Here is a 25,667-nt window from a genome sequence, read left to right on the forward strand (position 1 = left end):
TCACTCCTCCGTCTCACGGGTTGCTCCTGGACAGACACTGCAGACACGCAAGCACTTCTTGAAAGCTGTTAGTCAAATACCACCACAGCTCTTTATGAGCAGCTGGCTCATGGTCATGTGTCTTCCATGTGAACAGGATGGAAGGGGAATGTCCATCCTAAGTACTGACCTTTGGAAACCACAGAGAGCTGCAGAACCCGGTGCTATGCCACACAAAGCCAGCACTGGATGAGACGGCTGAGACTCAAAAAGCAGAACAGCTGTTTCAGCACAACTACGAGGGCAGCTGAGTTAATTAGCTGTGACCTGCTCATCTGAAACTAACTCGGTACTTTCACAGAGAGCTGGCAATTTTTTACCCTATACAAACAATTACACTGTAAGTCTCATTAGGAGTTTTTCAAATATTTTTCTAGTTGGCACAGAAAGTATGTAACATTTCTTTAATTATTCCTACATCTCCCTCAAGGACCACAGGTATTGCACATTACTAGGGTCCACTAAAATATCAAAGTAACTTTCACTGTCAAATGATCTTATTGCCGTATCTCACGTGCTTTATTAAAAGACAAACCTATCATGTTCTTCAAGACACTTACACGAATGTGAGCAGCCTTATGTATAAGTAAACTCTTTAGAGCATGTCTACTTGAGGAGCTAGGTCTTAAGTACCTGTAGAAATAATAACACTTCCAACTAGGAGCTGAGAGAACCCAAAGACTGCACCGTTATATGCATTTCATATTAGCACCTTTCCAAGTCTTATAAATGTTGCAAAAAACAGTTCAGTAACTACAACTCAGTAAGGCTAGGTAATGGTGATTCTGGGATGAGTGACCTTTGAGTCATTTTTTGGGTTTTGTTCCTTTTAAATGAAATAGGTTATCAAATCTGATGACAGCATCCTCATGATTCATTGTGTTCCTCACATCATCCCCTAAGCTAACTTCTTCTTTTTAAACAAAATCATTTGGTGAAAATGTGTCACAGGTTACAATTTGAAGTTGGTCTAGCTGTTAGATCACAATCACAGAGATAAAATATTTCAATGCATACAAATAGTCCAATTAGCTTCAGAGAATTATTCTGATGTATAAAATCAAACTGCAATACAGCTTTAATGAAAAAAAAAACTCTGATGATAATCACTCTACTGTCCAATTCATAGACAATTATTTATTTGTGCATACGCATCACTAGATTGGCAAGGGAAACTGATAATAAACATTCTGAAGGTCACCAGGCATCTCTTATTACAAGAACCTAGTTTTATTTTCTTGTAATTTTGCCCTAACCTTGAATCATTTCAACTAAAAAGTTTCACAGCATACACCAAATCAAGATGAGGGTATTTTTATTAATAATTACAAATGAAAAACATTAATTATTTCAAATACCTATATCTTGTTTGGAGTACATTAAACCCCCCAACTGGCTAGCTTTCTTCTATGGGTTCTAGATGTTCAAGCAGAGACTTGAGATTCTGAAAGCTTTTGAATGATCTTTTTTTACATCCCAAGAAATCTGTTAAAGAGTCTGGGCCTTTCCAGAGCTTGGAGGACACAGCTTTGTGCATGCTCAACAGAAGCAGATTTATCATCTCAGTTTCCCCACGGTTCCATTTGTGCAGGGCATGCTGCCGAGAGGCTCAACAGGAGCTTCCTTGTAGCCACTGGCTCTTCTGAGTTAAGCTCTCTTTAGTCTCCATAGGCCTCTTACAGTGAATGACCTCCAGATGGGTCCAAGTTGCCTGAGCTGATGCAGAGATAAAAAGAAGAATATATCGGGTCAGTTAGGTATAGGAGAACGAAGCCTGCAAGGCATCTGGCAGGGCACTGGTAGAACTGCACAAGGAAACCAGTACAGAGAGCAGGGAACAGAAGAATTTGATGAAGAAGGGTGAAATAAGGGTCAGGAGTCATGGAGGACTCAAGAGTGAAGAAACCTGAGTGCAAACTGGGCGCTGCCTATCTGAGGAACAGCTGGGTAATAGCCAAGTATGGGAGTTTTGAGATGCTGGCAACAAAGTGGCCACCGGCACTGGGCTCTAAGAACAGAGCCAGGAGATTCAGGGAAGGATCCCCCTCTACTCAGCTTTCAGTAGAGCATTTCTGGAATACTGCATCCAGGTATTAGCCCCACAGTGCAGCAAAGTCACTAGGGAGCTAGACAGAGTACAGGGAAGCACCACTGGGATAGCGGGGCTAGAGGACCCTGCCTGTGTGAAGAGACTGGGGAGAGACTGCTTTGGGGGACCAAAAAAGCAGCCCCAGCGCCCATGGAAGATACACGGGAGATGGCAATGGGCTGTCCAGAAAGGCTGTGTACACTTCACCTTTGTAGGTTTTCAAGACTAAACTGGGTAAAAGCCAGAAGTCGCCTGATCTGTCATAAAGCTGTCTCTGGTATGAGCAGGAGGCTGGACTCAGGAATGCTAAGATCTCTTCAGTTATCCAGTGACCCTACAAACTGGGCATGGCAAGGGCAGCCAGAATGGGACAGAATAACCTTCGGCAGCCATCAGGACAGTCTGCTCCTGGGTTCTACCACAACACCAGGGCTTCCCATACCACCAGCCCTTTCAGTCTCTCAGTGCCTACCCTCGCTACTCTACTGCAACCTTCTCCATCAAACACAAGGCCCAAGCGGGATGCCCTTTCAGTCACAAAATTCACATTTCACTGGTAGGTCATGGACGGTGGGAAGAACACAAGTCTCCTTTCGGCTTCCATGGCTTAAGGACCTTGAGTATTACCCACATGGCATCACAAGCCATTCAGACACAAAGTCCAGCTCTCAGAAAAAAACATGATGGCAAAACCACAGACGCTCAACACGCCACAGGACATTTGCTCCCGAAGAGGACAGGGCCTGGCGTGGGCACGGCAGCGTGCTGATCGGCAGCTCCAAGCGGGAGCCGTGCCTGTCCTTCCAGCAATGCTCACCTGTGCTGCCCATCTCCCGCATCCCTCCACCGCAGGTACCAAGGGCAGGGGCATGCTTTGCCTATGCAGGGATTTACCGAGAGCCTGGTGGAGGTAGCATCTCCTGCTGCGCTTAAAGGCCTGTAAGAGAGAGCGGCTGTGCCGCAGCCGAGCAGAGCGCACGCCTGCCCTCCTGCTCCGTCACCCCCAGCGCAGGGACACCTAGCAGCAGAGACCCGACCCTGGGGAAACGCAGGAACCTCCTGCCCACGGAGGGAGCGAACAGCACCGGCTCCATCCCTTCGGTTCCCTTTTCCGTGGCGGCCCCTCCCCGCTCCCTCCCTCTGCCCCACGCCCCGCGGTGAGCCCGGCCGCCGAGCCCCACGGGCGGGGGCGCTGGCTCCGCGGCGGGCGGTACCTGGACAGGGAGTCACCGCTGGGCGGCCGCGCCGCCGCCGCCCGCCCGGCGCCGAGGCTCTCGCAGCTGGAGCTCCCCTCCATGCCGGGCGGTGGCCCCGCACCGGGCGGTGTCCCCGCGTCCCTCAACCCCGCGCCCGGCGCCCGGCGGGCCGGGAGGCGGCCATGCTGGCCCGGCGTGCCGCGCGGGGGGCGGGCCCAGGCGGGGCCGGGATGAGGGGGCTGAGCCGGCGCGGGCAGCGGGGAGAGGGGGCAGCGCCGCTGCCGCCCTTCGGGTGGATCGGGAGGGTGCCGAGTGGGCCGTGGTCTCCCTTTTTGTCCTCTTGAGAGCCAAGGGAAGGTGGCCGCTCCCGAGTTTCACCCTGGTCGTTCCTAAGAGCAAGGAAATGGTCTCTCTCAAGCATCCCTCTTGAAGTCAGCTCCCCTGCGTTAGGCTTTCCAGTTGGGTTGTGTGCCCACAGTTAAAAGAGTTGTGCTCCTCACATTTGTAATTGCCCCTGTTGCTCGAGAGTCTTCTCTGAGTCTGTCCCTCAGCTGGGTGGAGCAGGGGCTGTGGAAGGTGCTGGTCACAGTCACACGAGTCAAGGCCGCAGGGCGCTGGAGCCTCTGGAGTTACCGACGGAAAGCTTGAATGCATCCATGGCGATCTGTGTCCGGAAGGCTTTGCAGGCACAGTTCGGTGTCAAGTCTTCTGCAGGAAGAGCCGTGGTACGCCCAGATCCTTGAAGCAATCGAAGAGTGGAAGAAAAGCTCTTGACGTTGCTTACAATGACTGAGGGACTGCATCTCAAGCCTTCCGTATCAAAGATGAAGATGTCTTTCAAATGTTTAGCTGTTCGAGCAAGAATCTCATGATGCAAAAAGAATGAGCCATTGGGGATGTATTCGGGGTGGGATGGGTTTCCAGAAAGGGTGGATTTCCAGAAAAGCTTCCTTGTTGGTAAAGAGCATCTGATGTCAAGACCATCCATCCAGATAGATCATCCTGTTTTAAATACTACCTCAAAGCAGGATAAACCTGTTTGTGTACTCTGTGGCTGTAGAATGGTTACCGAAACGTCGTCCCTCTTCATGCTCCAAGGAGTAAATTAATTGATGTGTTTCTCTCAGTTGTTTCCCATTTTGTTCCTGTCGTCAGAAGAAATGCAGGATGTTGAAGCACGTTTACAGCATCTCCACCTGAGACTGCATGACCCAGCTTTGAAACTGCCTCAGTTGCTCTTTCCTTTAGTCTCTATTAGCTGCTGTTGAGAAAGATTGATGTGGGATGGTTTTGAAGCTGGTTTAAACTTGAAAATGCAGCTTTGTTGAGGCAAGGCTTATTTTTCTATTTTTCATTTGATCTTCTGAGCAAAAAGTTACCAAATTGGCAAATGAGTTTTGGAAGGTTTCAGCCTGGAAAATTAAGTTTGTGGAGGCTTTTCTAAAATGAAAACTCTGTTTCACGTTTAAAAGTGAGATCCTTGTTTGAAAAATAAGCTGATTGCTAGTGAGAGGAATGTCGAATTTGTCTTTACAAATGAGCTGTGGATCTGCTTATAGATAAGACTAGCACTGAGAGATAAAAGAAACAATGGGATGGATTCCACTGATTGATGAATGGAAAAAGATATTTGCCTTTACAAACAAACTGTAAGGCTGCTGATAAATGAAATTAGATATCGAAAGATGAAAGAAGTAGCAGGGAAAATCTATGAATTCTATAAGAATTAAAAATTTAAAGGGAGGTTTATACATTAGAGGGGAGTTTCAGGTATCAGGCGTTCCGGGAAGTCTGTGCTTCTCGAGTACCTCAGCCAATGGGGAAAGAGAGAGGGAAATGCGGCCGGGAAAATAGGATAAAAAGGAGGCTGCGTCCTCCAAAAATTTGAGACGTCCCAGGGGAATGTCCCATGGCCTCTCCCTTTATTCGAATAAAGCAAAAAGGACTCCTCTGTCTCCTTTTTGGACATAAACCTCTGGTGTTTGTGGATTAATTTTCCTGACACTAGTGGTGTATTGCAGAGTTAAAATCCAAACGAAATGCCTCGATATCATTACAATTGAAAGATCCACAGACTTGTGCTGATTTTGTTCCAGCTATAAAATTATTTTTCTTCCCCTCTGGTTAGGGGCAATGAACATTTTAGGAGCACCGTTTATTAATTAAAACCGAGGTACGAGCGGCATACTGTCTTTCTGCCTCTTCTGCTTAGCTTTCCATCCACACCTGTGTCCGGCGGGCAGGCGGTGTCCTCTGTGGGGACGTGCGGGCAGGGGGTGCTGTGGCAGCAGTACTTCAGCATCTTTGCTCAGCAGTCAGGCAGTTCCCCATAGCCTTTTCCCACTGGTGCACTCTCTTCCCAGCCTTTCCGGGGATGGAGTTCCTGGCGGTAGTAACCCTTGGGAGAGGTCAGCGCTGTAGAACTAGCACAAAGCAGTGCATGTCTCCCTTTCACATCTTACCAAATAGCCTTGTGGTGAGTTGGTATTACCTCTATACCCTCTGCTAAGCTTAGTTTGATAGAGGTGCAGTTGTTTAAAAAAAAAAGTCAAGTAGGAATAAAAACAATATATAAACCTCCATTGCTATGTGAAAGTATTAGAGTGCCTTCCTTTCTTCCTAATTTGCTATTGATGTGGCATCTCTAAGTAGTTTATTGATGAAGTGCTCTATTTGCTTTTCACTGCCCTGTTTTGTTCTTGGCCTTATCCCCAGGGCCTGTGAAACCCTTTAGAAATTCCCACTGGTGCTTTGTAAATGAGAACAAAGCTAATCACCTCCTGCATCTCTCCTGCTGCTGAAAGAAACTAGCAGTCTGCTCAGTGAGTCTTTCTGCTCAACAATACTACACTTTCAAAGTCAGTCAGAATATTCTCTCTGTGAAATGTGTTACCTCAGGCCTCTTAAAAGTGAAGGAGAATTAAATAAAGGCCTGGCATAACCAAAACCAATTAAGGACAATTCACAAGACTGTTGTATAACTGATGCAAAATAAGTGTAGTTCAGTCTGTTAACCTACTTTTGCTTGCCACATCCCCTACCATTATCTTGCAAGTATCATCATTTGGATTCTTTTTTTTTAATGAGGGAATGTTCTGTCGTTTTGTGATTTCAACACAGGAAACAGTAAAATAAAATTAACATCATGGATAAGTAATAAAATTATCTGTGTTGATCTTTAATGCTGTGTGGCTGACACAGCTGAGTGATATCTGAGAGAATGACAAGGAACTTCCTTGAATCAAAGGTGTAAAAGATTAATTCCGACTAAAAGACAACCAGACATCCTCCTGTACTTCCTGAAATTGTATGTGGTTGTAGTATATACAAAGTGAAAAATACATAGCCCCGGGCTTTCTTAGGTGTTTAGAGGCTGTCAAAGCTGTGGTGAGCTCAGCACAAAGAGGATAATTTTATGTACCATGTAAAACATGATTAAAGAGGAAGTACGACTATTGCTTCTGGGTGAAAGTGAGATATTTGTATCCATTGTACTTAAACTATGTGTCTGTTGAATTAAGGGGTTTCTAGCTCTGTAAGTACATGTGGTCCATACATCTGCTATATCAATGTGCCAGATGTTATGAGTCCAGATGTTCTCATTCGTGGATTAGCTCCTCAGCTTTGCTACTGCACAGCCAAACGCAGGTCTGTTGTGTCTCACACTGTGAGCATGGGGCTCACCAAAGCTAGGGACAGTCACACATCCTGGCACAGCCTGGTGCAGGGGTCTCGTGGGGATGTTTGGCCATGGTCTGTGACTGCTTGACTAAATGTCCCTGGAGCAGAGGAGGAATCATGCTTCTACAATGGTCAAAGGGTAAACCATGAAGCAGGATCATGTACTCAAATAATCCACTCTGAGAAAACTTGCTCCCCTGCTGCAGTCTTTGTCATAACCTGTCCTTACATGGTACAGCTCATGAGACATTCTCCTCCCTCCCTCTCCTCCCATCACACAACTCATCCCATGATTGAAAGGCCTATAAATAATAAGGGAGTCAAAGCCCTTATCCCTTCTGAAAATGATCGCCTTGTCCTTTTAGTCCAATCACAAAATTAAAATCCTATCCATCCTAAAACTAGCTCTCTTTGCTGCAGCTCTATGGATCTCCCATATTTTTGCCACTATACTCATATATTCCTGTGCCCTCTTAGACAGCACGTTAAATGGTTCATGGCAAAGGCAGCTTCACACAGTATGCCTTCTCTAGTCTAGTCCCCATCAATGAGTCCAAAAAATTTGCAGCATGACTCAGTCCCATAATTGTTCTGCAAACCACACAGCCAGAGACACCCTTGTCTCTCCTTTGATTCACTAACATGGTTCTGAGATTTATTACATTTTCTTGTCTTCTTGATCTACAGCTTAAGGGCAGTGGGCAGCCCATATAAGATTCTCAGTGCCTTGGGAAGGGCGAATTGTCACTGGTGAGATCCCACTGTGATGTATGATCATCAAATCACACTGGAGGTGGCATGTGTTCCTTTTGTCAAGCCTCATCAGCTGACAAAGTATGAGGTCAGAAACAGCAAGAGCTTTGGCACAGGCAGAGAGGTTGAAGAAGAACAACTCACTGTGGCTGTGATTTGGAGCTAGAGCTGCTTGTGGTTGCAAGAACATCTGTTACAAGATGGTCATAGGGTACATGAACAGATTTGGTTCTGCTGATGCATAATGCCTGTGCTGTTGAAGTTGGAAACTAGTCAAAACAAAGAGAGGGACTTAGGACTTAAAGCTACATTCAGATTGTCACTGTGCCTCCAAGGTTACTGTACTCTGGTTGACCTGATCAGAGTGGTCCCCTCAGCTCACCCACTGTGTGGTTCTTTACTGGCTATGATGGCATCCTGACAGTGCTTTTGCCTTGCACCCCCTCTGTGTTTGACAGAAGCAGAAGCTAATGATCAGTGACCCTTCAACACTTTTTTTGGATCACTTGTTTTTTATTTTTTATGCAGTCATGCGTGTATTGATGCAAGGTGCTATAGATGTGGGGCTCTGGACTCAACCTGGACCTAATCCTGTACACTATAGCTTGTTACCTGTTTATGAAGCACTTTTGATGGACACACTGTTTTGTTCTTCCTGCTGCTCCGTCTGTGTACTGCTTCCTTGTCCTCACTCCCACCACCAGCTCATGGCTGCCCACAGAACAGTCAGGCATTAGATATGCCACAGGCTAATGAGTACATCAGGTTCCATCCCAGTGTGTGCTCAGTGTGCACAGTCTGCTGGAATCAGGCAATTCACCTGGCTTTTAATTGCCTGATGCTTTTAATTCTCGATGGCCTGTGCATTATTGCAGTGCTCTGTAGCCTGTGTTTGCTTACAGCTGCATGATGGTGCCCGTGCAGTCCAAGGCACAGACTGTAGTGCAGAGCAGACAGGGAGCCTGAGGGCTGTGGGCTCCTGGAGAGCTGCAGGCCTCGGGCTCTAGAGCTGCAGAACACACAGATCAATTTTTTGTGTCAATTCACATAAAGCATCTTTTCTCCTGAAATACTAAATACATCACAGCAGCTGTCTGGCTGTCTACAGGTTTGGGCTGTTGCACCCCAGCAGCTCCTTGGCATCTGTGTAATGTCTGGCAAACATGGAGTAAGAAAGAATTACCCACAAGAGTTAATTTGAAATTTTTGACACTTGTTAAACCATTACTGCTGGAAATAAATGCATTTCCACAAGTTGTAGGGTGATCAGGAAGGGAGGAAGGATGTGGGGGTAAGAATTGGTTTGGTACTGTTAGACATTAGGAGCGTGTTTGAAGTCTCAGCACTTGCAGTCTCTGAGATGGGAAAAGGTGTTCATATGGAGGAGAAAAGTCTCTGTACCTCTTAGATCTCAAATTTGTGTTTTACAGTCCTGATTTATACACCGATTTTCAAGCAAACATTCATTTTAAATGAAGTAATTTTATGTCTGCGTTGTCTGAAATAATACTGTCTATATTGCCTGTGTGCACACAGACTGCTTAAAGTGAGATTTTAATCTGCAGCTGCTATGTTTAATAGCTACAATTAGGGAAATGGTTAAGAATACTTTACTTTATTGCGTTTATACTTCCTTTTCTGTTAAGGAAGATGCACATTTGTGGTGGTGCTTTAATGAAACACAATAAAATGTTGATGGTAAGATCTGGAGATGGTATTAAAAATGAGAAGGACACTTCTAGAATATAAAACACGGCAGAAATTAATTCCTTTTGTTTTCCCTTTTATTTACCTTGATTGCTCAAGTTTCCATATGGAAGGTTCATACTTTCTTTTAAAAGCAACAGGGTGTTATGCTCTAGTGATGAAGGGGCTGGGGAGTTACAAGCTTAACAGTGAGTGCAATAAAAATGAAATATTTGAGAGTGTTTGATTGTCTGCTCCGTGTAAGTTACCTGTCTGCAGTGTGTGAGCTGTAGAGAATGTTCAGGAAGCTGCTAAAGACACATTAAGCCTATGGATTCAATGAAGGAAGAAGCTTATTGCCATTTCCAATGGAACTAAAATTTGGAAAAGGCAGATCACAGGGCCTTAAGGGGGCCAGAGGAGAACCAGGTTAAATATTGCAGAGATAAGGCAAGGCTGCTCCAGAAGAAACTGGTCCTAGTTGTGACCAGAAGCAAATTTGCTCCACCTGACTCCATGGCCAGCATCCCCCTGACCACTTTTTATTTTAGCAATGTGGATCTACCCATGGAGTTGTTTCTCTTTGACTCCAGGACCATTACACCCGGTATGAGGATGCTGGGCAATGCTTCTAGGGGCGCCAGACAGCTGGAAAGGGGAGTGTGTGCTTCTCCCAGGAAGGTGGTAGTGGGTGGCTAGTCAGGGAAGTGCACAACTGCAGGAACTCTCAGTGTCCTACAAGTGGTCTCAGACTCTAATTTTGACATGAGCTGAAAGCACTCATTGCTGTTATGGTTCTCCTAGGCATGAACAGCACTGCCCTCCTCTTGAAGTTGGCTTTAGATCATGAAGGAAGCAACCATCTTTTATCCATTCTGCCACCTGTTTGGTTGATTAATACATAAATCTGTGTTGTATTCATCAAAGTAATGCATGAAAGAAATATTTAGGATGCAATGCCTCGTGCACCAAAAGTTAGGAAATTCCTGGTTCTCAAATTTCCCAGTCTAACCTAAAGGGATCCCACTCAGATATCCCATCTCAGTGCTGGATGCAGGGAAGGTTCAGAACAAAAGCATAAAGGAACTATGCAATTAGAAACCAGTTTTATGCCTGCACATAAGTTCAGGCTTCAGAAGCAACACCAAATATGCCACTTCTGGACATAGTTCAGCATTTGGATATCGACTGCTTTTACCCTATGCTGAAATATAAGCTCTTGCAGTTTTTGAAGGCCAAAATTAAGCATTAATTGTCTTACATGAGTGTAATAAGTTACTTACTGTTATCTACAGTGAGTCACCTCTGAACCTTCAGTACAGTAATGTATGATTGGGGTCTGGGTTGTTTGAAAAGGATTTCTGTCTCATGTGTTTGGCTCAAAAGATAAGGAGAAGGAGCACAATCCAGGATCCTCTTTCCTGCCCTTGAAGGACAAGGGCCTCAGGTCCCTGCAGTCTGGGAGATTAAGAGGGACATACACGGCTGCTGGTGGTGAGTGTATGAAGGAAGATGCTAGCCCTGATTTCTCAGCTGGGAAATTTTTGACTCTGACAAGGAAGGAGAAGTCAGTTTTAGTGCTGGATATGCTGGCACTGCTGTGGAGGGAGAACAAAGAAACCCAAGGCAACTGTTCTTTTTTTGCCTCTGCTCAGGGATGGCATCCCTCAGTCTGTCTTGGGGGCCCCAGGGTGGTGTGACAGGATGGTGACATGAAGCACAGTCCTCCACCATGTCCCAGCTGCAACTGCTCTGGCAGCTCAGCTGTGTCTCTGCACAATGTCTGCTGCTGCTCTGCCAACAGGTTCAGCCCATCCTCAGCGTGCTGACAGACAAGCTCAGGTGGTTTGGGAGCAGAGACAGTTTGGAGGCTGACGCTTTGGCTAGGACACGTTTGCTTTGGCCAACTGCTACAAAAGCAACTGCAGAGAGCAGAGGTGCTTTGTGGTGTTGGCAGTGCCTGAAGTCAGCAGGAATTCAGAATGAGCCCTGACTTGAACCATCAGCATGTGCCTCATAGCTCCCTCAATGCTTCAGTCATTCTGGAGTGTTGCCAACATGCTTTCCAACCTAAAGAAACTGAGAAGTGAAATAACAGAGGTTTAACAATCAATGTCTCAACCAAAGCAGAGAGGAATTTCCAAGTCAAAGATACTTTTTACCCCAAGGACATTCCCTGTGCAGAGTACGAATACGTGCTTCCAAAAAAATGGAGGTCTGATCCCTTCCCAGAAGAGGATTACAAGGGTCCATTGTAAAGACAAGGGTTAAGTAACCCTAATGGAGGATGGACCAGTGTCCCCAGTAAGAGATGTTAATTCACCTTAAAAAGGAAAAGAAGGAAAGGAGAGAAATGTCCTTATTGTGCTCCAGCATTCTTCATGGATATGATATAAAACCTTTGGCTGTATGAACATGTTGCTCAATAACTGGAATATCTTTTAGCTCAGTGAGCATTGTAAAAATACTTGTACAATGTTCTAGGGAGCACATTCCCACTCTCATTAAACCTAACACAAACCCGAATACATTTCAAATTTGTACTATGATGACAGTGAAGATGAATAAAGTTATTTTCTTCACTGTGGGGACTGTGAAGTCACAAATAATGCAGCTGTTTTAGGTGATGGGCAGCCTAGGAAGTCAGGGCTGTGTTTGCTCAAAATGAGGTTTGCTGTTACAAAGAATTTCCCTTTATTCTCTAAGGATGATATAAATTGCTACTAGGCCCAATTAACTGTTTCAGTGATGACATCTTTCAGAGAAATAGGCTGGAACAGGAGAGGAGAAATATATAATGAGTGAGGTTTTCGCCTTTGCTCTGCCCTTTCTATAATGAATAAAGTAAGAACGAGTAGTGAAGAAGAATAATCCATAAAACCCCCAAATGCAGTTGGAAGAGATGTTCCCTCATGCAGAAAACAGCCATTGGTCTGCCTTCTAAAGATATTTTCAGAAGCACTGGACCTGGTATTTTGAGAGGATGATGCTGGAGACAGAAGAAGGGCCTGGAGCTGGAGTGCAGCCACAGCACAGAGCAGAGTGGCTGCCCTGGGCAGAGCTCTGGTGCCTGAGGGCAGTTACTGCAGGCTGTGAGCCACAGCTTAGCCCATATCCCCAAAGCTGTCTAAGCTGTGCAGACTAGCTCGGTATCAGGAGCATGGCAAGGTGTCTTAAGACCCCTTTAGCTCTATTTGTGGAGCTGCAAGTTTCTCAGTTCAGTAAAAATCTGATTTAATGTCATAACCTCTCTGAGAAAAACTCTCCATTTCTCCCTCTTGCCAGCTAAGGCACTGAATTTACTTGAATCCTTAGTTAAGCTTTACCTCAGAAAGCACCTGCTGGCCTGAGAATCTCTCTAAGGGTGTTTCTGTTTCAGACTTACCTTTTCCTAAAAGGTTATAAAGTTCCCTGTTTGGGGAACTTAGGAGCTCTGATTCTTGGTACAAGGCAGATTTAACAGCATCAGATGAGCTGGTGACCACCCCTGGCTGCCCAAGAGAACTGCTTTGAGGAGAGGCCACGGGAAGCACCTCTGCTAGTGGCCACTTAACCCACGGCCCAGTGTAGTGAATTGAAACCACCAGCCAAGATGCTTGCCTTCTGTTTCCCAGACAGGAATTCTGAGCCAGCTCTTTTGTCCATGCTAGGGATTGTTCACCAGTATTTGAAATTGTGAACTTTATATCACTGTTTTATACTGCAGAATAGCATGCTCTTCACCCATCCAATAAAAATCATCCAGCATCTTTGTGTATAAATCTTTTAGGTCATGCTTGCATTTCCCTGCTATTGTTTTAGGAGTCTCCTTCCGGTGTTTAAAGACGGGAAATATCTTCTTTAATATCTGTCTTGGAGCTTTGAAGCTGTGCTGAACAACAAAGACAGACAAACATTTAATTCTCCCCTAATCCTTTAAATACCTTTACAAGCACATGGCGTTCACACGCTGTTAAGCCCCTCTCCTGTAGCAGCTGTACATCTTCTTTTAACTCTGCCTCTAAAGCCTGCAGCTTCAACTGGGGTGGAACAGGAGCCCTGGTACCGTCATCCTGTGGTGGCTGTCCTTCTGGGTGGTATGGAGAGGGATGGTTTTCCATAATAAAGCAATCATCTGGATTGAATTGCAGATACCTAATCCTCTCACAAGGTACTCCTGTTCAGTTTTGTGAAGTGAACAAAGACATCAACTTAGACATGCTCCGAGCTGGATTCGGGTATCTCTGAGAGCTTCTGATCATTCCTGTGATTAGCTAGCCTGATCTGGTAACTTCAACACAAAAGTGCAAGCACAGGATCAAAATCTTTTTTCTTCAGGAAAGGGAGCTGAAATAGAAGATTTCTTTAACTTCACTCTCCAGGAAAACATCTGAAGGAGCAGACATGGGACAAACCCATCTCTCTCAAGCCTCCTGCTGTTTTTTTATGGTGTAGAAGCAGAGTGAGATTTGAATAGCTGCCTTACAGGATGGGAAGTGGGCTGGAGTGCATTGCTGTTCATATGAATTGGTAAGTATTAATTGACTTAAGCCCCACAAAAAAAAAAAAAATTTACCCTTTTCTTCCTCAACATGAAAACTTTTCACTTGTTTTCAATAGTTTTGCTGCCTTTCTGTGAGGACCACAAAAACGTTTATTCTGTTCTGCTGGCTGAAGACAGATAAGCACACCAGTATAGTTTCTGACACCTGCCTAAGCAGGTCCTGAGGACTTTCAGACCCCATACTCTCCTCAGACAGTCCATCCTCATATTATCCTTCCTGTTAAAAAATTCCACCTGGCACCTAACCTGAAGCTACGATTTCTTGGCTTGTAGAGATCATTGTGGAAAATACCCAATCTTTTCCCCTGGCAGCAATGATCTATTTGTTCAAGAGCTCTCTCTCCTATTCTCACTCAAATCTCCTCTTCTTCAGGCTAAAGAACCTTAATTCTTCTCTATTTATTTTCTAGGCTTCTGTTTATTTGCATTGCTTGCAAATAAACTGGACTACATCATATTACAGGGTGGCACTATACTGCAAGCTAAAATCTGAGGGCCAGACATCATTCTTTAGATCAATGAGAGCATGGAAGCTGGGCTTTGGGCTTCTTATCGAAAATCTTGCCTTTTATCAAAGGCTGTAAAAGCCTGGTGAAAGCATTCTCTGATGAAAGCTTAGATAATTTAATAAAAAGTAGCATTTCTGGAGCTAATCTGTCATCCAAGTGCACAGCTATGCTGTGCTGCAGTGTTGGTGGCCATTGGGAAATTTTTCTTTATTGCACACTCTCACTTGCTGAAAGCTAAAACCGATCTAATAGCAGGAGGCTTTGGAGGCACAGTAAAGTGTATAAAAAGACTCAATTCTAAATTTTGTAAAAGAAAACCAAAAGGGGAAGCCAAAATAGGCCACTACTGAGGGTTAAAAAGATAGATGTAACAAAAGAATATTTCTGAGGTTTTGTGCTGTTTTGTGCACTTGAGTCACTTATAAAAGGACTATATTCAATGTTGAGAAACTAATGAAATGTTCTTCAACAAGGGTTTTTTTAATTCCATTTTTTAATGATTTACTTCTTTAAACAGCACTATCTTATTATCTGTTGAAAGCTGCTCTTTGTAACCTTCTAAAGCACTCCAGATATTTTATGTGAGAAGGTTTTAAACTCCCCAGTATAAACAGATGGTCTGTTGGTATTTGTATGTCAGAAGATAGCAGTTTATACAATAAAACACACTAGATTATGTCTTTGGCATTGGAGGGAAAGTTAATGAATAAGATTATCATGTCATGGCTTTACTCTAGTAAGATGCACATTAATCAAGACCAGTGTGGCTATAATAACGTAAAGATGCCATGTAACCATGGGCAAACTCTTTGTTTACTGAATTTGTTACTTAGACGAAGGGAAAAGTTGGCTTTCAGGGAGTGTTATGCATGAAATCCTGATTTTAGCTGTACTAATACAGTTAACTTGCAGCTCCCATGTGAATGGGGATACCACATAGCCCTGCAGCTTTGATCAGGCTTTTGGAAATACACCTGGAATTCTTACCTCTGCTGTAGACATCCTGTGAGCCTGGTTATCCAGCAGACCAAGGCTAACATGTTCACAGTAAGGAAATCAGTGAGAGTACAACGGGTTTCTTTACACTGATTTTAACTTGCTGTAGAGTTAGGTTATTCATAGAGGTACTATGAATAACATTATGCTAGCTAGAAGTCTTGCTGAAGGATAAGTAACATGGAAAAAAAGCACAATCCCTAAGAGAAGCAGGAATTCAAAAAAGGATTAAACATTATTTGGCAAAGCTGTTGTGTAGATTCACAAAGGGTTATTTTTCCCAGTGCATGTGTTCTTAGATATTCTTCAGTATTTACCTTCAAGACATTGCTATATTTGAGGAATCAAATAATATGGCATGTGCATTCTGACACATTTCTCTTTTTAAAAACTGCATTTTGGGAAAACTCATCAGCCTCCTTCTCAAATAAATTTGAAGAGATGCAGGCAAATTACTGAGTCCCCATATATGTTTTTCCTTGAAAAAGTTAGATGTCTTTCACTGATGGAAATTTCATTGATATGCAAATTATACTCCTATATTGACCTGACTGTTCTGCATGCCCACTTATTCATGAAATCAGCTTATGGAACTAACCCCAAAGGCCACATCTACAAGAAGGAGCTTTCCATATCAGATCCTTAAACAATACTACAGTGATTTCTAGTAAATGTTTCTCAGCAGCTGGTACTCTAGGACCTCTTCAGGAGCTAATTCAATTTTTTGAAAAAAACTTTAGGCCTTTAGATTTAACTTCCCTGTTGTACTTAATGGCCAGGTAAGCACAAAAAGGCGATTTGAACACATTCCCTGGTTTTATTTTCACCATGACAATCCAATATAATGGCATCAAGGGCAAACCCTGCCTTTACATGACGTTCATAGACCTTCATAACAACCAGGAACTTTACCTTTCATCTCAAATTGGCATTGAGGAATGAGTTTTGCCATCAGATCTGTTGACTTCAACAGGATTGCATGGGTGCACCTATACTCAGCATTTCACCCAAACACTTAACAGCACCACAGAGTTTTCCCCATGTTCCCGGGTAAGAAGTATAAAACAGAGCAACTGTGTTTTGTAAAACAGGGCAGACCAGTCAGCCAGAGTGAAAACATGTCAGGCAGCCCTCCAGAAAAAAATGTGGATAGAGCATCTTTGTTGTCTGAAGCTATGTACAGGAATGCACGACGAGTCTGGGGAGAGCTCACCAGGCACATGGCAGCGCAGCCAAGCGGGGCTTTGTCCCTGCTGCTCTGGGAGCCTCAGGCTGCCTCTGCCACCGCTTGTTCTGGGCAGGCTCATCCAGCCTTGCTACCCAGGCACACAGCCCACCAGCAACACGACATCCACACCTGTCCACCCACAGAGGTGTCCCTTGCTGGGTGCTCACTCTTCAGCACACAGGAGGCTGGCTCAGTACAGGAAAAACAATCATTTATGCTTCGGATCTTTTAAAGGAGCTCCTTGCAATGAAAATGCTGGTTTTCCAAATGCTACTTCATGTTGAGTTCCTTTTGTTTGTTTTGGTTCTGGCTTGGTTTTGTTTTGTTTTGCAGGATTTTTGTTTGTTTGTTTGTTTTGTTTTTGTTTGGTTTGGCTTCGGTTTTGTTTTTTTAAAGACGAAATTTCTAAGTCCTAATCAACCTGCTTTTTTCGGCTTGCCTGACCTTTTCTGGACCAAGAATGCCTAATTTAAAAATTAGGATGAAGTAAGCTCTTATCATGGTTGAAACTTTCATTGTAGGGGGAGGGATGCTGTCTGTGTCATCCCTGTGGCTGCAGCTGCCAGACCTCCATGCAGCCGTGGGAGGGAGCAGCGCTCTTGGCTGTGCTGCCCGAGCTGGTAGTGGTTCCCACCAAGTGATTTGGATGCAGTGGGAAAGGTCAGCCCTTGCCCGGGCCTGGTGCAATTCCTGCTGTGCTGCATCTGGCCGGGCAGGGAAAATATTCACTGCCACTCATGTCTCACACCCCTTCCATGTGTCCTCATGGCTACATCTCCCTGGGCACAGGAGACAGGCCTGGGGACATTTTCTGGCACGGAAGCCATGTGGTGCAGGGTGACTTGTATTTTATACTGTCTTTTCCCCTCTTGTCCTGCACCCACAGTGGGAATGGCTTTTGATCGTGAGACCTGTAGGAGAGTGGTCATGGTCCCCGAGCACTACCAAGGACTCAGAGCCTGATGGCACAGACAGCTACACTCCAGGGACAGGGAGGGGTGCCAGGCTGTTTCTCAGCTCACTGACAAAGGTGTACCTTCTGGAGGTGGACAGCAGCCCTGCCTGAGGCTCCCACATCCTGCCTTCCTTGCCTTTCGCCTTTACAGCTGAGATAGACAAAGACACAGCTTTAGGGCATGAGTTTCTTGATCTGTTTCAGATTTAGGTTTGGGTGAGTGAGACTGTCCCTTATTTTTCCTCTTGAGTGCAAGGAAAGCACTTTGTATTGCCTGTGCTGGAAATGCTGAAGTGAGGAGAGAGGCACACACCTCCTGGGCACCTCCTTGCTTCAGCCTTTCCAGCCAGGATCAGGGTTATGGGCACAGCCACTGCAGTAGGACACCAGACATCTGCCAGCATCCTCCTCCATCCCTCCTGTGAAAGCACCAGATGCCAGGGCAGGACAAAGGAGCCATTTGTGGGTAGGAGTCAGATACACTGGAGGGAGCAAGAAACATAAGCAAAAAAACCCACGAGGGCAGCAGGCAGTAGAGCTGGTGTTGAGAGGGGCAGCCAAGGGAGGTGCCTTCCTGCTTTCCCTGTAGGGGAAGGTGAACACAGAGGGACTGAAAGGGTGGGTGTGCTGCATGGCAGTCCCTCATCATCACCACCAGCAGTGAAGCAGTTAAGATGTGGGGAGCCCTTTTTTTTTCCCCTACATCTCAAAATAGCACAAGGCAGCCTTTGAGCACAGGCAGCGATGTGCTGACATTTGTCCCTTGGAAACATCCCCCCCACCACCCCTTCTGCTCAGTTCATGGGGCAGGAAGAGCCGCCCACTTGGAGATGGAGCCCGGAAAGCCTCTCGAGGAATGGGGCACTTCCTCAGGGCTGACCTTCTAAAAATAGCCTGGTAGGGACGAATGCTTGTGTGAAACAGCCCGCAGCCCAACGTGATGGGTTGTACATGCTGGAATCTCTACAGGCTGGAATCTCTTTAGGCGCTTCTTTAGAATGAAGTGCCATGTGAAGGAGGCAAGGAGGAAAGGAGAAGCCAGTTTTCTGATTTCTGGATTCTCATTGGGGGCCTGATAGTGAGGGGAGTGGGGCAAATATCTCCAGGGTATGATCCAGGCCGGGGCATGGGCTTGGGGACCTAGCCAGCTCTTTGGCGTAACTCACACAATTCTCAGCTTTAATTTTTTGCAGGATCCCAGAGCAAATTGCTCTGCTGCAAGATCCCATCAACCCGTTCACTAGGAGCTAAAATAGCACTTTTTGTTAGCCATTATTTGTTAACCCTTTCTGGTAGTGAAACCAGTGAAGCCTTCAATCGGGAGAAAAACGTCACAGCTCTCTGGCAAAGAGGCAGGCTGAGCTCCTGGAAGCTGCCAGATGTTCATTTTTCTCACCCCCCCCACAGTATTTTTAATTTACTCAGATGAATGAGCAGTTGACTAAACAGACATTCAATATAAAATTCATAGCAAGAAAAGAGACACTTGGGATAATTTTGATTGATTTACTTGGCAGAGTTTTGATAGCTACTGAAAAACATACTATTCATGTTTAGGTGAAAAATAAATGGAGTCAAATAAGTGTCACTGCATAGTACTAGGAGGTATATACAGCCACATGTAAAAATGCATAAACACAAACATTTCTGTACAGCAACTTTTCTTTTCAGTCTGTATAGAGGAACACTGGTTTATAATATGGGGAAAATATAAAGCAGACATACATGCAACAAGGACATGACAGTTACATAGGTCCCACCTGCCTCCCAACAGCTGAAATAACAATAATAACAATAATTATAATAATAAAAGCCTTTTTCAGGGAAAAAATTTGAAACCTGGAATGTTTTCATGTTGAGGTTTCCAGAGAGCTTCAGATGTGAAACATATCTGAAGGTGATTTAAAGGCTTGATTCAAAGCCCTGTGAAGGCAATGGAAAAACTCCATTGGTTTCAGTGAGCTTGGGGTCAGACCCAGCTATTTAACCATGATCCCGTTCTGCCCTCCCCCAAAACCCAAAATTGAAATCTGCAGATAAAAATAAACAATCATATCATACAAAACTTTGTATATAGAATACAAAAGGTAACAGTTGACTTTTTGTATAAAATACAACTTTTTGATAGTATATTTATTTCACATATGTATAAATATAACCCAAATAATATGATTTTTATTATTCCTACCAAAATATTATTACTTTTTGTTGTTGTTTTTACAAAAGTTTACAAAACAAATAATTCTTTATATTTACAACCCAATACTGTGAAGAGTGCCCAGTCAATGATGAAAAATAGACTTTAAGGGTAGTGCACTTAGCCATTGCAAAGAAAGAGAAAAAAGACACTAGCTCCATTCAGATACAAGTGTTCTGAAGAAATGATACTGGATTCAAGTTTTGGTTGCAAGAGTCTTTCACAAGCTCGCATTTCAAATGCATCAGGCATATACATACAGGACTGGAAATGGCCTCTACCCTTTCTGAATTTACTTAAGACAGGATGTAATTTTGCTCCCAGGGATGGCACTCACAGCCCAGTGCCTTTTGCATTCCAGGCTGAGGCCAACAGGACAACACTCTGCATTGAGTCCACCACTGCATGATATCATAGAACCATAGAATCATAGAATATCCTGAGTTGGAAGGGACCCACAGGAATCGTTGAGTCCAACTCCTGACTCCTTGGGACCAGCTCCTCAGCTGAATATTTTTTTTTTACATCATTTGAGGATCTGGAAATCAGTCTGGCCTTAATAGAGAAACCAGTGGTGGCTTTTTCAATGGCATGTGAGGGTAGTTGAAGTTACCAGACTACAGTGCCCATTGCTCATGGTGATACTGACTCAGCCTTGGCCTCAGTGGCATCCATTGCAGCCATCTGTTCCTACCAGAGCGCTGGCAGTCACTGCTGACCTGCTTGTGGACAAGGATGGGTGAGGCAGATAAGCCAATCTTCCTTTCACTTCAAACTCATGCAGCTACTACTTCAGTCTCATTTTGCATGATTTATACATATTTGTGGGCTCGCATCTGTATCTCTCCAAGCTTAGGTGGGAGCCCAGGAGCCTGAGCTGAAACGCTCTTCAAAGGTTTGGAAAAGCTTGTACTGATGTATCATGCGCCAAAACTGGGGAGGAGAGGGAGCTTTCTGGGCAGCTAAGTCACTGTGTTACACAATGCAGGGGTGTGCAGTGATCACTAGCTGGGCTGGCAGAAGGGACTCTTCAGCAGGCTTTCTTGTCCCTCTTATTTCTCTGGGAATGAACAGCCTCAACTGGCATATCTAACTAAATGCCCGTGTTACACCTTTTGTGGAGGTGCTGGTGCTCATTTGTGTGATGATGCTTCTTGAAACATTCTGAAAAATTGTGCCCATTTGAAATGACAGAGTGAAATGACTGGAAAAGTCTTATTAAAACCTCTCGCAAGAAGTAGGTCAGATAAGTGCAGAGGCTATTGTCAAATAGCCTACTCATCCCACTGCCACTAACAAGGATGAATAAAGCACTTGCACGGGCTGAGCAATGCCTCCTGGCACCAAGGCATGTGAACGTAGGCATTGTATTCCTTTGCCACATCTAGTTTTAGCTAATTCAGAGGAGGCTGTGAAACACATTGCACCACATCATTTGAAAGAACAGCATTTACATTTGAATTGCAAGATCTGTTCCCATCCATGAATCCTGTCTGAATCACTGTGGAGCTGCTTTATAGTGACATAGCATATCCTTCTGATGCTGTAACTGACCAAGTATATAGCAAAAAGTTTAATGTAGTCAAGACTATTCCCTGGCAGGTGTGAGACAGCCTGTATCCTTAATGCTCTGCTCTGTTAGCCTTCAAGGCAAGCTTGAAACTGCTCATAGGAATGGTCCTTGCCCCAGGATATCTTTCTAGTGATGCGCAGAAATTGCTCAGGGCAATATTAGTTGGTCCATCCTCAAACCCAGAACAGATGATTGAGTCCAGTGCCCCAAAATAATCCCCAGAACTGTTTCATGTACAAGCAGAGATGTGGCTGATGGAGCCTCCTGCTGTGAGTTATAACGGATGTGCATGCTAGTTTCAGGGGCAGAGCCTCTCCTACTCCAGACAGAGGCTGTGGGGACCTGGGCCTTCACCAGAACTCTTTCAACTCCCCCCATATGGCAAAGGAGAAAACAGGATGGGAAGAAAATGCTGTGCAACCAAAATGGCAGCTTCCCCCCGGCAGGTAAATAATGGCATTTTGTCTGAGCTAAACCTGTTTGAGAGAAGATCAGGCCGAACTACCTGATTGATACTCGCCATGATTTGAGATGAAAATGAGGGTAGTGGCTTAACTGAGCCACTTTAGGTATTTGCCCTCCTCTAAGTTGGACTGGGAGTAGTCAGGGTCAAATCATGAGCATCCTTCTCACTCAAATTTCTATTAAGTCACTGGAGTCCCTGGGGAAGGGCAAGGTGGCAAAGTGAGGATCCTGAGCTTTGGTAGTAGTTCATCTCATGTTTCCCTCAATGCCCAGAATGACTGTGCTGCTGGCAGAGCAGCAGCATCCTCTAATACTCACTGCAAACACTGATGAAAGGGACAGCACAAATGCTAGAGCACACTGAGTAACACACTGGATGATCTGTTTCCTTCTTTCCTTGGATGAGGCCACTTACCCTGCTGTGTGCTACAAAAAGTACAGTTTATAGCAAAATCATTGGGAAAGCAAATGTAAGTTTGTACTGTGCAGAAGTGAATAGTTTTTGTAATGCCATGAGATTTACACAGGGCTCGATGCTGTCAGGGCTGAGCAGTCCCGAGGAAGTTAAGGGCTGTCAAACACGATGATGGAAAAGCTGTGGACCACTTGAGGTCTTACTTGCACTCAGAGAAATGATATTCCACAACCCATAACACTGTCTGGTGCTTCCATGTGTGGGAAGCTGAAAACGTTTTTTTCCCCCGGAGCCACTCTAAGAACCAATGAGTTTGCAATGGGTTGGGCACAGGTGTGGGGAACAGACCCTTCACATATTTTCACTCCTTTGTGGCAGGCAGGAATATCACTTACACTGTCACTTCAGTTTTGTTCCTAGAGCTACTCTTCAAACAGGGCAGTTGCTCTATGTTGTATTTTAAAGGACAGCCCAGTTACTGGAGTGTAAATCAATAAAGCAGGTTGTTGGCATCTAAAGAGAAAGCTAATGTCCTTGCTGCCTCTTCATCTGGTTCCCTCTTGGTACTGTCACTTACGAGTGGTTCCCTAAAATTTCATCGAGGTTGATGTCTTTCATCCAGTCATCGTTACCAGGCTCTGTTTTCAGTAAAGAATCTATAAAATCCGAGTCACTGTTGAGCGCAGGTCCTATACTGTCACCTTGCTGGTTCAGAAAGTCAAACGCTAGGTCATTACCATGGTCACTTCCTTGGTAAGCCCGGGAGGTTTGGTTGGTAGTTGTGAAACCGGTTGATGGCAGAGATGACGGCGGTGTCATACTTGTTCCTGGCTGATTCAAGGTAGGCACAGTCTGTCCTCTCAGCTGACTGGGCCTTATGCTGAGCCCTCGTAGCGAGCCAGCAGATTGTCCATTTAGAGTCTGGTGCATTTGGTTTAGAGGGGGCCTCATCTGGACTCCCGCCGTTAACTGGTTAGGAGGTGCCAGTGCACGCTGAGGAAAATGCTGGTTGCCTATGTTGCGCTGCAAAGACTGGTTAGGATATGGAGTGCCGGTGGGGAAACGGACCCCTGCAGGTTTCAGTGCATCCTGCTGCTTCACTGCAGCCTCTTGTGGGGCCCAGTTCTGGGCATTGGCAGTAGCTGTGATCATCACATTGGCCGGCCGTTGAGCAGGGATACCTGTCGCTCCATGGGTCAAGCTGGGCCTTATTTGCTGAGAGTTGACCACTGTCCCCGTCCCAAAAGCCGCCCCGTTGTTCCCCTGTGTCATGGTTTGCTGTCGGGACACCATGGGGTTATTCTGATTGGGCAGAACTTGATTTTGGTTTCTGTGTGGCTGCATTTGGTTCATTCCTGAAGTCACATTGTATGTGCTTGGTTGGTTGCAAGGAAGATTCCCGTAGCAGCCCATGCTCCGAGCGGCAGGAACAGAAGGCATCCGGGTTCCAGCAGGGGTGGACATGAGGCTGGAGCTCTGGGGCATGATGCTATGAGTTGAAATTGGGTTGGATAAGGACATGTTGTTGGAGCTCATGCTCACAGCTGGTGAACCACCTGGAAAGGAGAAAACAGAAGTGTTACAACAAGCATGAGTGCGTCAATGTGTGGTGACATTCAAATACCAACAGCTCAAAAATCCAGTTTTCTATGAGCAGAGTTTCTTGAAGAAGACCCTTTGCTCTTAAGAGGACTTACAAGAACTTGCTCAAGGCCTTGAAGATGCCTGTCATCCAAAGGGTAGTTTGGTCTATACTAAGCCACCTGCAGTCTTTCCATCCCTTCAGAGGAGAGCACATGAGCCAAAACCGGTGCTCATTGTAAGAGAAATATTGGAGCAGGGAAGGACATCTAGAACCACTGGGCAGGAGAGAAGACTTTCCTGCCTTCTTTACAGAAGCTCTAGACACCTCAGACAGGACAAAGCCTCTCTAAGTGATCAGAGATCTAGAACTTGTCTTCCTTTCAGGGCATGGCTCATCCTGGCTCCCTCTAGAGGCAATGGGGAGCGAGAGCCACTTTCACCTGGCTCCTTTCCCACCTTTCTTAGACACCTACAGCAGCAGTATCCATCCTATTTTGGGAATGTCTATCCCAGATGCCAGCAGAAGCCAAGACTGCATCTCACACATTTGGAGGGACAGGAGCTCAGCCCAGTCTGGGACGTGCCTGTCCTCCCTCGTGGTGGCCAAGTAGGCATAAGGACATGACTCGGTGCTGTGCCTGGTGAGCCCCACACATGCCTCTTTTAAGCTCTCTTCCCAGCTGGGCTATGGCTGTTTGCCCTGCAGAAACAGACTTGCCCATGATGGAAACACACAAGATGTGCCAACGCTTGCTGCACCTGAACATCCTCTTTTGTGCATCAGAAAACTGCAAGTTATGAGTTGGCACAAATTTATCACTCCTGGCTGATTCTGCCCGATGGAGGATTTTCCTGTACTTGACATCTGCCAGTGGATGACAAGAAGAGAGGATTTTCTTGCCTTCAGCCACCAAACCTCGAAACAAGCTCACTTCTTTGGCTACACAGCCTCTATTTTGAGGCCACAGTAGGTCATTTGTACCATGAAGGCTGAGTGCTTATGCAGTGCAAGACTGAATTAATCCCTAAGAGACTGGTTGAAAAAGATCAATCACTTTTTAAATGTAGCCAGTGTAGATGGCACTGTGGAGAACCCTCTCTGCACACAACCAGCTACTCCATAGAGTAATTCACTCTGCTACTGTTGCTTCCAGTATGAACCCTACAAGAAGCAGAGCTCGAAAAAGTCAGGTTCAAGAAAAATGAAAGGAGATGTTTCTTCACACAATGTGTGGGTCAGCTGAGGAAATCTGTGCCACACGGCACAGTACAAGCTAAATCATCACACCTCTTTGGGTGGCCTACAAAGTGTGAGAAAAGCTGTCAAATGAGCCTGCTACTGAGGTACCACTGCATTTCAGGAATTCTCTGAGCCTTTCCCAGAGGAGGAATGAGGAGATTTGCTATTTCATAGTGTGCAACTAATAACAATTGTTGGGCATGAAACACTGCTTTGGTTTGATCCTTTGTACATATGGCAAAACCAGATGGAATTTGACTAGCTTTGGCTTCATCACCAAATCCTATTATATATTGGTCTGTGTGATAAATTTCATTAGTTGGTCCATCATAAATTCCTTCCTACTACATGAGTGTTTCAAGACTGTGTCATGCTTGCAGCATTCTCCAAATACTTCAGTCTCAGTGTGTGTGGCATGTTTTCCAGTCCTTTGGTCCTTTGGAGCTTCTGTGAGAACTTGACAGTTTTTGATGTTTGATTTCAGAGCTGTACATCACAGCTGGTCACAGGAATAAATT

At 45.1% G+C, this 25,667-nt stretch overlaps 2 protein-coding genes across 2 annotated transcripts in view; both read right to left on the reverse strand.

Annotated features, from left to right (window-relative positions):
- Nucleotides 1–3,510, reverse strand: part of MTMR2 (myotubularin related protein 2) — a 62,759-nt gene extending 59,249 nt beyond the window's left edge. The window contains exon 1 of the mRNA XM_014877553.2: nt 3,343–3,510. Coding sequence (XP_014733039.2) covers nt 3,343–3,425 — 83 coding nt within the window. The 5' untranslated portion in view covers nt 3,426–3,510. The remainder of the gene's footprint in view (nt 1–3,342) is intronic.
- Nucleotides 3,511–19,167: 15,657 nt separating this feature from the next.
- MAML2 (mastermind like transcriptional coactivator 2) overlaps nt 19,168–25,667 on the reverse strand; it is a 210,563-nt gene continuing 204,063 nt past the window's right edge. The window contains exon 5 of the mRNA XM_088159399.1: nt 19,168–23,881. Coding sequence (XP_088015525.1) covers nt 22,899–23,881 — 983 coding nt within the window. The 3' untranslated portion in view covers nt 19,168–22,898. The remainder of the gene's footprint in view (nt 23,882–25,667) is intronic.

The sequence above is a fragment of the Sturnus vulgaris genome, chromosome 2 (genome assembly GCF_052056855.1).
Source record: "Sturnus vulgaris isolate bStuVul1 chromosome 2, bStuVul1.hap1, whole genome shotgun sequence".
NCBI classification, from domain to species: Eukaryota; Metazoa; Chordata; class Aves; order Passeriformes; family Sturnidae; genus Sturnus; species Sturnus vulgaris.